Below are 12,567 nucleotides of genomic sequence, written 5' to 3'. Positions count from 1 at the left end.
CATACTGGTACTCACACAGACACACTGTTTCAGGCATACTGACTCAGACAGACAGACATACTGACACACACACACACAGGCATACTGGCTGACACACACACAGACAAACTGGCACACACACAGAGACATACTTGCACACACATAGACAGACATACTTGCACACACATAGACAGGCATACTTGCACACACATAGACAGGCATACTGACACACACACAGACAGACATACTGGCACACACATAGACAGACATACTGATGCACACACACAGACATACTGATGCGCACACACACAGACATACTGACATACTAACGCACACACAGACATACTGACATACTGACGCACACACACACAGACATACTGACTGACACAGACATACTGACACACACATACATACTGACACACACAGACATACTCATACACACAGACATACTCATACACACACACCCAAACTTTACACTTTTAAAACCAGTGGACAGGGGCTGAGTAAGGGGACAGGGCTGTAGTGGGGGACAGGGGGTGGTAGTGGAGGGTATAAGCTGTAATTGGGGGTTTAGGAAATGTACGGGGGGATAGGGGCTGAAGCAAGTTAATGGCTACAATTTGGGAAAGGGGCTGTGGTGTGGGTAATATCGGTTGCAATTGGCGGAGAGGAGCTGTAGTGGGGATGTTATGGGGCTGTTGTGGGGGGCATGGGGCTGAGGAAGGGGGAAGAGCTGAGAGGGGGGAAAGGAGCAGGGAAAGGGTGGGACAGGGGCTGACCAAGGGGACAGGGGCTGACTAGGGGGACAGGGGCTGAGGAGGGGGGACAGGGGCTGAGGTAGGGGACAGGGGCTGAGGAGGGGGGACAGGGGCTGAGGAGGGGGGACAGGGGCTGAGGTAGGGGACAGGGGCTGAGGAGGGGGGACAGGGGCTGAGGTAGGAGCTGACTAAGGGGACAGGGGCTGACAAAGGGGAGGTGGGGACAGGGGCTGAGGTGGGGACAGGGGCTGACTAAGGCTGAGGTGGGGACAGGGGCTGACTAAGGCTGAGATGGGGACATGGGCTGAGGAGGGGACAGGGGCTGACTAAGGGGACAGGGGCTGACTAAGGGGACAGGGGCTGACTAAGGGGACAGGGGCTGACTAAGGGGACAGGGCTGAGGAAGGGTGACAGGGGCTGAGGTAGGGGACAGGGGCTGAGGAGAGGACAGGGAGGAGGGGGCAGGGCTGACTAAGGGGACAGGGCTGAGGAGGGGAATAAAAAAAACACTAAAGTGTATTTCCCCCCTCCCTGAGTCTTACCTTAGGCCAGGGAGGGGTAGACAGCAGCCAACAGGAGCAGCAACCAGCAGCAGCCAGTGAAGTCGTCCTCTCCTGATGATGTCAGGAGGAGGGGCCGTGACTTCCTCTGCTCTTCTCCCAGACTCCCCAACGGTCCTGTGAGAAGAGCAGTGGAAGTCACGCCCCCTCCTACTGACATCATCAGGTGAGGCCGGCCGACTCCACTGACTGCAGACTGCAGGAAGAGTGAGGTAAGTTGAAAAATCTGACTCCTCAGCCAGAAGCAGGAGATTCAGATTTTTCCTTTTTTTGCTGGGTGTGGGCGGCCCTGGGTTTAGGGTGGCCTGGGGGGCAATTGCCTCCCTGCCCCCCTTCCCAGCCCGCCCCTGCCTAAGGATCAGTCACACTAATGTGACTATGTAACATTAAAGGACCACTATAGGCACCCAGACCACTTCAGCTTAATGAAGTGGTCTGGGTGCCTGGTCCAGCTAGGGTTAACCCTTTTTTTTTTATAAACATAGCAGTTTCAAAGAAACTGTCATGTTTACACTGAGGGTTAATCCAGCCTCTAGAGCCTCTAGTGGCTGTCTCATTGACCGCGCATGCGCATTCAGCCAGTTCATAGGAAAGCATTTACAATGCTTTCCTATGGACACTGGTGTCTTCTCACTGTGATTTTCACAGTGAGAAGCACGCACGCGCCTCTAGCGGCTGTCAATGAGACAGCCACTAGAGGCTCTAGAGGCTGGATTTACCCTCAGTGTAAACATAGCAGTTTCTTTGACACTGCTATGTTTATAAAAAAAAGGGTTAACCCTAGCTGGACCAGGCACCCAGACCACTTCATTAAGCTGAAGTGGTCTGGGTGCCTATAGTGGTCCTTTAATGTTACATAGTCACATTAGTGTGACTGATCCTTAGGATTACAGGAATCAACAATTATTGATAATATATTCACTGCTATGGTAAGCAGACAAGATATCTAGGAAGGAGGAGAGGAGGAGGAGGAAAGCTCCCCGCCCAGCGCTGGAGAAAGGTAAGATTTTAACCCCTTCCTCTCTCCAGAGCCCGGTGGGAGGGGGATCCTGAGGGTGGGGGCACCCTCAGGGCACTATAGTGCCAGGAAAACGAGTATTCAAAATTAATTTCAATTTTAAGACTAGAGTAGCTAAATTGAAGCATAGAAAAAGCTTAGAAAAATGTCCAACTCACTTTGTTCATTTTGAATTCTCACCTTAGTAAGTAACCCTGTAAATGTTTCATAAAATAAAAGCAATAAGGAAACGGACGGCCGCATATTTTGAGTTTTGTTCTAGAACGCTGACTCAGTGTAACTTTAATATTACAAAACAGTTAATCTTTTATGCCATATTATTTATTAATGGATATTTGTAATATATAAAGGATCAGCAAGTTAATACAATGCTATAAAAGAAGTGTAATAACAAAACCTGCCTGTTCTGTGGCTTCTATAGAAACCAAACTGAACTTGCTATGCCCCTTGGGCATTATTTTAGTAATTTTAGCTAGCATAGAACACCTAAGTTCTCTTATTGTATAACAGTGTTTAATGCTTACTTTTTTCTCCTGCTGAAAGTTATCTTCTTTTTCAGATTACTTAAACCCTGTAGAAGAAAATCCTTTCGTCTCTCGAAGGAAGAATGGTGACCTCCAACCTCTGGATAACCCAGAGTATCATAATGGCTCCAGCGGGCAACCTAAATCAGAGGATGAGTATGTGAATGAGCATCGGTACCTGAACTCATTTGCCAAGACCATGGAAAATGCAGAATATCTGAAAAACAATGGACTTACTGTGCCAGAAAAAGCCAAGAAGGCATTTGACAACCCAGAATACTGGAACCATAGCCTTCCACCCAGGAGCACCATCCAACATCCAGATTACCTGCACGAGTACAGCACAAAATATTTTTATAAACAAAATGGACGCATTAGGCCAGTAGCGGCAGAAAACCCAGAGTATCTGACGGAGTTTACTCTGAAACCAGGCACCGTGCTGCCCCCTCCTCCCTACAGGCACCGGAACACTGTGGTGTAGTGACATTCAGTATTATGGGAATAGGGGGAAACTCTTTAAAATTCCGTTGGATTCCTTGAACCCACCCTTCTTTTTAGCCACCTCACTTCCTCGGGTGTGCTTTCTCTCCATATCAGATCACACCATTAGCAGGTGAAAGGATGCTCTAGGTTTTTTCCGTTCTTATATTTCAGGAGAGTACAGCACAAAATGAAGGTATCTGAGAGAAATATTGCTCTTTGTGGTCAAGAGTGAAGATGTATCGTCAGAAAAAGGCATCAGTAGAATCCATGGGAGAACAGTAATGGCAGTAAATCACCAAAATTGGATGAAATCACCATTTCGATAGAATGTGCCACTCTATTTAATGTGTTTGGGGGGTTTCAGCTCCAATCAATATCAAGAATTTTAAATACCTTTTTAGCCCAATTCAGGAAGGCCAGAAGAAACCTTACTTCCCTCCAATCTTAATATGGAAAATGTCTTCCGCTGGCCAGCATTGTCATTAAGTCGCTCAATGCTTATTTTTTATTATTTAATAGGTTTTTTTTTGACCATTCATTACCATCCTATCATTTTGTTATCAGTGACAATAATTCTACTTTAAATGAAAATGATTAGAGTTGACACTATAGCGAAGAACTCTCTAAATGAACATGAAAGGTGATTGTGTCTCGATTTCCGCTCTACATGCACAAACCATTAAAGTGTGTCACATGTCTCAAACCTTCTGGTACTCAGTTGGCTAACATCTTGATGAAATAAGTTTTCTTATTCCAGGGGCTTTGCATTGAGAAGACAAAAATATACTGCAAAAAGGAAAGAAAATTTACATCAATATACTTTTTTTCCAGCAAAAGGCTATCATTGCATCTTTATCAGTTTAGTTTCGGCCTGAAAGATCAAAAAATATAACAATACAAGTAAGGTGTTTCAGTGTGATCATAGCAGTGTTTTGGACAAAACTCTTCAAATGGCAATGGTGCGTCATATGTTATTCACTGGGGCGCTTGTAAGATTATACTACCTGTGTGCAGTGGTCCCTCACCTGAAACACTGTGTAGTTACTTCTAAGGTTGACCAGTTAATAAACCCGAGTAAACACAGACCTTACTCAGTGCAAGTGATCAATGCTACCTGTGTCTGTAGCCATTGCTCTCGTCATTTATATGTGCTTGTTAATGGGTGGAAAGTGCTGGAATAGGCAAATCAAAAATGGGAATCTCAACAAAGATGTTACTCGGTGTTTGAATGGAGACTGATGACCCCTCGGATTGTGTCCAGATTATCGGAAGTTCCATAAGAAAACTATAAGGATGACAATGCTGCAGGGAAACGCAGAGTTTTGCTTAGAAAGTCAGTTTTGCACTTAAGATGTACTTCTCTTGTTACAGACTGTTTTTGTTGTTGTTTTTTGTTTTGTTAATTTTTTTCAAATTATTTTTTGGATTTTGAATGAAGCAATATGGAAGCAACCAGCAGCTCAAACACATATATATATATATATATATATATATATATATATATATATACACCTATATATATATATAAATGAAAGACTATGGACTTGCCAAAATAAGATGAATATCATCTATAAAAAAAGGTCATGATAACAAGTTCTCTTGGGTATAAGCTATAGAATTAGATGTACTGCTAGCAGTTTAGACAAAGTAATATGCTTCCCACAAAGTTGAAAAGGTCATGTGCATGAATGAAAGGTTCCAATATGAAATGATCAATTACAGTACAATATTAGTGCTCATAGACATAATTTATAGCAGCAAACTTTGGCTAGTACTTGTAGCCAGTAAATTACTGTCTTGTGCCCTCATTTGTTGACCCAAATATACTATATCCTGTCTTTTATTCTACTCCTTTAGGTTAATAAGCTAACTCTGCTTTGATAAGTTAGCATTACATTCCCATATGTTTCATTTTTTTAACATCCAATTCACTCAGTCAACTTATAAATTTCCTCAACTGTTTCCGAACTAAAACTGTATATTTTATTAAGTCAGCAGCAGTTTCTGTGTCCTAAATAGATCAACCAACTAAGTGTGTTACCTTCTTCACTAAGTAAACAACTCCACACTATTATACTTGCAAGGCAATGTGTACTTAGACTAAAATAGATAGGGTTTGTGAGAAAGTGAACAAATCCGTTGATGAACACATTAGTGCATACCTGTAGTTTGATTATATCTGATTCTCAACAAAATGTGATTGGTAGAATAACTGATTAAGTCTTTTTAAATTTTTATGGTTGCAGTCTTGATTCTGAGAAACACATACATTGATATTTATTTCCAGATTTACTTTTTTTTAGCTTGTTTTGTATTTAGGTTTCGTGTTTTCTCTTAATTATTTAGTTGTTATATACATGTGTCATTGTGTTGACTGCTTAGATGGGGTTTCCAATACAAGAGATAAGCTCCAACCCTGCCTATGCACAAACTCATCACAGTATTACAAAATACAGAACGTGTCAGAATAGATAAAAATAAAGTGATATGATTTAATATAAAAAAAGATGCACAGCTTGATGCTGCCATCCCATAAACACTTGTTCTGAGTGTTTTGGGATACCCTTTTAATTCCACTCTATAAAATCTAATAGACAATTATGTCAGAATACACAAATTGAACTCACTATATATATATATATATATATATATATATATATATATATATATATATATATATATATATATAAAGGTTTACTAAAGGTCCATATAGAACAATACATCAGACCTGCTCTTTATTATGTAAACCTGATATTTACCCACATCGAGCCAATAAAGTAATATTATTCATTCTATCACATCAAATATTCTAATTGCTTGTTGGTATTACCCCCTTTTGATTGGCAAATGAAAACTGGGGGTGAGTTTGGTAATGTCTGAAGGAGAGACAGCCATAGTTTCACTTTCTTCTTTAATATAAAGAATGTTTTATTGAAGGACAATCTTTCTATGGGAACTCTCTGAATGACTATGGAAAATAAATTGTGGGACTGTGTACATATTGTAGTGTAGGAGCAGAGTTAGGAGAATTCTGTCTGTTCCATGAGTGAAATGTAATGATAACCAATATGGAATATAATAACCCAAGATACTGTTTTGCCAATGGTGGTGTCTCCCTCATCAGCTCTGTATATTTAATACTCTGCATTAACACTGCCAGCTGCTTAGCAACATTCATGAAGCAGAACTTTTAACTGACGACCAGGATCTTTGGATTCTATGGAATGTAGGTTCTGGTTTTGTTTGGAACTGTTGGACTGGATCTCTCCTTACAATTGATTCTGTGCTCAGGATTTCACATCAAGATTTTTTTAGCCCCGAAGATGTAGGTGGACATGAAAACAGTCATGTTTGTTGAAGGAATACCAAGTGGAATCTCACCCAGCTTTAAAAAGGGTAAATGCTTGGGGTCTACGTGGGATGCTACTGACATTAAAAAGACTGTATAACTTTATCCAGGCAATGCCATTTGTTGGAGAAATGGGACATTTAAAGTTTCTTGCACCCTGGTTATCATACGAAAAATCAGAGAAGGTATCTAGCAGTGCAGACATGTCCTCTGCAAGGGAGGTTTAAATGATACAATGTAGCATTTACTAGTACTGCTGTTAAATGGGTCGATTTTTGTTAACCCCTTCACTGCTGGAGAACCCTTGAGTTGCAGACTCCTCCAGAAGTAAATGGGTTATACAGAGCAGCTGTGTAGGGGAAAAGGCAGCTATATATGAACTGCATACGGGTCATGTACCCAACAGTGATTATTGTCTGTTTTCATATATCTTTTGGTAAACATCTGTAACTATCGGAAATAACATTTGCTCAGCCACCCATTCAAGAATGTTGACATGTCAACCCAGCATCCACAGAAATATGTCTATTAATGACAAGTACAAACAAAAACAAAACCTTAAAAAAAAAACCCCAACCATCAATACACCATCCCAATATTTGATTTTTAGAGGACTAAGGATGTTCAGTTCTTTAAGGTCTAGACTAACTAGTGGAGATAGAGTTTGGTCTTGATCATGGTCTATTTTTGGTCTTGATCATGGTCCATTGTAGCCATTATTATTTCCATTTGCCACTTGAAACAGTGTCTTCAAGGCAAGCTGCTGTGGAGACATATTATGAAGACCAGCCTGGTCTTTGCATGACAGGCTTCAAAGACACCTGTGTTTGACTACTGAAAATACTCATTATTGCTGTTATCAATGAGTACTCTACGCCAGGAGTGCCCAAAAGGTAGATCCCCAGATGTTTTAAAACTACATATTCCATGATGCTTTCTCATTCTCAAGGCATTCTAAGGCACTCAAAGTATCATGGAATCCTTAGTTCTACATCATCTGGGGATCTACCATTTGGACACTCCTGCTCTACGCTATTAGGGTAGGTTTATACATGCCTAATATTTAGTTTTGAAATCCCTCTAGAATCCACCCAAGTTTAGAAACCCACACTTTTTTGAGCCCTAAAGTATATTTTTAAATGCACCAATATATGTAAAGACATTTTTATTATAATTATACTTGCACATATCATATGTCGATATTGTAGGTATTGAGTGTTTGTTTACCTGCTTGTGTCAAAATTCCTTGTATGCGGTAACACCCCAAAAATATAAGTTCATTAAATCTATGACGTCAATTATATTTTAGGTTAGATAGAAGGAGATCGTATATCGTTAAGAAGGTTTTTATAAAGTTTAATCATTTAAATTTACAAACTGTGTTTTTAACAACTGTAGTTATTTGTTACTCCTTGAAATGTAAACAAAAACCTGCTGTTATAACGCAGTCAGGTACTTTCAACCAGCGTTTGATAAGATTTACCATTTTAATATCACAGCTTCGGGTTTGTTGCAATATATTTAAGCTGCAGTAAATAGTAGCTTTCCTGTCTTTCATCACAGTTCAGGCTATTGTTTTATGATCAGGCCCCCCACCTCCGTGGAAATATTGTAGCTTTGTATTAAGTATATCAGTTCCAAGATGGTATAACAACACGAAGTATATCAATTATTCAGTATGCAGTCCTATAGCATTTCTCCCAGGCCAGTAAATAATTATTTTAAGTTGTATATATTTGATACTTTGTTTCTCTGGCGGTAGAGATTAATTCCAACTCAGACAGTAAATGACAATAGAGCAGAGAGAAACAATTTCTAAAATGAATAAATTGGTGCATATCATATACATAATGCACCAGATTGTTAGCTGCTTCTAGAGCATTCAGTATCTCTTGCTAATGACTCCTAATAACCTTGTCCATGAATCGTATCCAGCTCAATTACATTGTATAAAGCTAACCCAAAGAGATTCTGGTTCTTGAAATAAATGGTTTTGATTTACCATTAGGCAAGATAAGCTCATGACATACGCAGATAAGGAAAGACTTGCAAGCAGACATCATGACATGCATAAGTTAAAATCTGGATTTTGAGAAATGTCCACGTCTAAATTTTGCAATCTCCAGAATTATGATGTTCCGGAGTATGGATGTCAGTTCACTCCCAGACAACTGCAATTCTGTTCTGCTTGAGAGGTAATATGTCACAAATCAAAGTGTTATGGAACAGTCTCTTGACTGAGTATCAATGGTATGTTATAGATTGACAATCTCATATATCAAGGCTGTTTTGTTTAGGAGTATATTAAAATTCAAGGAGTGGAAAAATCATCTGTCACTCAAGCAGTTCTAAAATGAAGTCTATGTTATGGTTTTGGCGTTATCCTACAGTCTACTTTGCATTCTGTTGTCCCCCTGTAGACTCCCGATAATTCACATTCAGTCTAGTTTTTGCTTTCTTATCTAGCTGCCTTCAACCTTAAGAAATTGAAACACAGCTGCGTGCTACTACTAAGAAATTGTGAATAGTATTTTTATAGCGTGTCACAGATAAAGCCAGTTGAATTTGTACATAAAGGTGGGCTCTTTCACCATTCACAAGACATTTTCCGTTGGAACATGGCTGCTTTTTTTCAGTTGATTTGTATATATTTGTGAACAGCTGGTGGTTTTATTTAATTTTTTGTTGTTGCTTTTTTGCTCACAGTAGAATCCTTTTTTTTAGCATTACTTGTGGTTCTTTTGCTGTGGCTTTTTCAATTCCCGAACCTTCTTTAAATATGCTTCACATTTGTGTGCTCTGCTGTTGTTTTTGTTCCGAAATCCCCTTTTCTGCTATATTTCTGCATCGAAGAATTGTCTTAGAACAAGGGTAGTCTGAAGGTAGATACCCAGCTCTTATATTTATGCTGTATAATGGGAGTTGTATTTTGGTAAGAGCTTGCAATCTATCTGTTGTCCATCCCTGTTCTAAATATGTCTAATTCCTCCTCTGCTAGACTGACAGTAACGAGTATCTTATTTCTGGCAGAGAAAGAATTGTGATGGTTCTGAATTTTTTTCATGTAGTATTATTTCTTCAATTTGTATCCTGAAGTTTCACAGGAGGGAGTTTGAATTAATGTTGTACTTGTTCTTGTAACTCTAGATCCATTGCTGATATATTGTAGAAGTGCATTTTACAGCAGCATGTGCTGCTCATTGATTTTCCACTATGTTTTATTTACATTTTTTTTTTTAGCTTATATGAAATGGGGAATCCTTCTGATTATTTATACGCTTATTTAACCTCCAGATGCTGTTTATCACACAATCAAGGGGTCATCGTGTCCAGTGTTAGTCAACAATGAATGACATTATACCATCTCACCATCTGGATTCGAGCTTGTGACTTAATATGTGATCTTGTGTCAATATTTATATTATATGTGTATTGAAAAGTACAAAAAAAAAAAAAAAAGTAAAAGAATAACTCAGGAGCTGACAAAGTATAGGAGGTTAGATGATTGGGATGTCTACGTGGGAATCCCCAGTTCAATAAACTAAAAAACATTATATTATTTGGGGGGATTTCTACACCTTAACTTCTGTACCATTGATCAGGTTAGCTGTGCATTGTTCTGCAAATATTTCCTTTTTTTTTTTTTGAAGGTGGGTGTTTTCCTGGGAAAAGGCTTCAACTAAAACAACATATCAATGCAATAAAAGATGGTCACTGGAAGAATAAAACCATAAGAATACCTGAGAAATATGCAGGGCTTGTCATCAAAACCCCGATCAACAGGCATCAGGTACAGGTGATAAACGGACGTGGGCAGCGGGTCAATTCCCATTGAGTAGCCCACTAGTCAAGAACCAGAAGGATAGAACGGAACAAATCTGACAGTGATTATTGCACTGAATCCCCCATGCCTATTCAAATAATAGTTTATCTTGAGCAACCAAGAATGGTATATTATTGAACAGGGATATGACTCTGGTAAAACCTTCATCAAGTAATCACCTTTGGTTGCGAATAGGTAGCTTCTTTGTCTATAGTTTGAAAGTTTCTTTGAAAGTCGATATATTGTTCAACAGAGGAACCCCAGAATTATTCTCTAAGGCAGTGTAATCAGAGTAGAGTTTTGAGATAAAGCCTCGTTTTTCAGATGTAATTTTTGTAGCTTGAGCAGGTTGGCTCGATGTCAGCAGGGAAGACAAGAGATGTTAACTATTTTAGCATGTGTAGCAATGTGCTCTTCTATTTCAATTTAAGTCATATCATAAAGTGAAAACATGGCACATTCACTTCCTTGAGGATCCTTATCATGTAAAATGAAATAGTCTGGGAAGTAAATGCAGTGGAAATGAAAGATATCAGTCTCCTTGAAGGCAATGAGCCCAGAACATTAGCTCCCCATCAGCATGAATATCATAGTATAAACTTTTTTCAAATTTGTGACATAGGTGCACAGGTTATAGGAGAAGAGGACCAGCAGGAAGTAATGAATGGTACCCAGAGAAGAAGTCAAGCAATGGCGTGCTAAGTAACAAGGTTACAGGTTCAGCAGCAGTAGGAAGCCTGATGTTTTCAAATCAGCTATGTCGCCTAGTTTTTGTAATTTGTTTGCAATTTATTTCAATTGTCTTGCCCTCAACACTCCTAGGGATATGTGTTTCCATTTTATCAGTATAGAGATATACTGCCTTTCACTGTATAGTTATACAGTGTTCTTATATTTTTACATATTTAAGAAACCTCTATTTATGTGGTGATGAGACTCAATTCAATAAAATCCATTTTCTAATAATTTTATACATACATATTTATGTGTATATGCCATATTTAAACATATGTCCAGTGTAAAATTGGTTACAAGTGTTTCCCATTTTATGCTTTACACAATATAGAAAAAGAACAGTCTTAGATTTGTGAGTTAATATAACAGTAAAAAAAAGTGCTTCCACCCCTTTACACGAGGCACATCTTTGGCTGCACACCCATGTCATGAAGTTCCTTGCTAACTGTTCCTTGTGAATTGCTTCTAAAGGCCATTTAGAACCCTGTTGGAGTTCAGTTTTATTGTTCTAGAATGTTCAGCACTCAGAGGTCATATTGTATATGCTTGTGAGGCATAGATGCATGTGCCAATAGGTCACATATTCAGACAAAACATTTTTTTTAATAATTAGGATTTAATAATGACTTTGTGTGTTACTGGTAGACAGTGAAGTGGTACAGGGGCAATTTGTTTAGGGCGTCTTTACAACTGACTCAGGCGTCATGTTCAGCTGCAGCCCTGAAGCTCTCTTGATCACAGATTTTGCTTAATTCAGACTTTATTTATAGGGACTGAACAATTCTAGGAAATATTCCTATTTAATGGGGAATTTAGTAAATGTCTCAGTCTTTTTCCAAGAGCCTGCAGAAGAGCTGGATTCTGATATGTACAGACCTAGAGTTTGCTATCAATTTGCTTTTTATTTCAAGTAGAGCAGAAAAGGGTTCAGTACTCGTGTACATACCCATATTAAGAGCTCCCCACTGAATTTTAGAAAACATTTCAGGTATTTCTGAAAGATAAATCTGTAAGGAGAAAAAACATGCCTGTGCCCAAATAATCATATTAAGTTCCTCAAAGCTGCCCAGAGAGGTGAGCCCATGGAAGTTCTTGCTGAACAATGCATTGCTAACGTGATGTCAAGGTACGCTGGTTAAGAGATCATACTTCAATTCAATGATTGTGTCGTATTATGTCCAGTGTTTGGACTTTGAAATTACTGGAATGTTCTTGACATATATCCAGTGTTCTTAGCTGGATAGGTGTAGGCAACTTCTGGCTCTCAGTGTCATAAATAAAATGTACCAGCATCATAGATTTCACAATGGTGGCTGATTAAAGATTAAAGAGGTGCTG

General features: G+C 39.2%; 1 protein-coding gene across 1 annotated transcript in view; it reads left to right on the top strand.

The window, feature by feature from the left end:
• Nucleotides 1-4,203, top strand: part of ERBB4 (erb-b2 receptor tyrosine kinase 4) — a 797,331-nt gene extending 793,128 nt beyond the window's left edge. Inside the window, exon 28 of the mRNA XM_063429955.1 lies at nucleotides 2,875-4,203. Within this exon, the coding sequence (XP_063286025.1) occupies nucleotides 2,875-3,320 (446 nt within the window). The 3' untranslated portion in view covers nucleotides 3,321-4,203. The remainder of the gene's footprint in view (nucleotides 1-2,874) is intronic.
• The last annotated feature ends 8,364 nt before the right edge of the window (nucleotides 4,204-12,567 follow it).

The sequence above is a fragment of the Pelobates fuscus genome, chromosome 8 (genome assembly GCF_036172605.1).
Source record: "Pelobates fuscus isolate aPelFus1 chromosome 8, aPelFus1.pri, whole genome shotgun sequence".
NCBI classification, from domain to species: Eukaryota; Metazoa; Chordata; class Amphibia; order Anura; family Pelobatidae; genus Pelobates; species Pelobates fuscus.
This window is presented reverse-complemented; position numbering and strand designations above follow the sequence as displayed.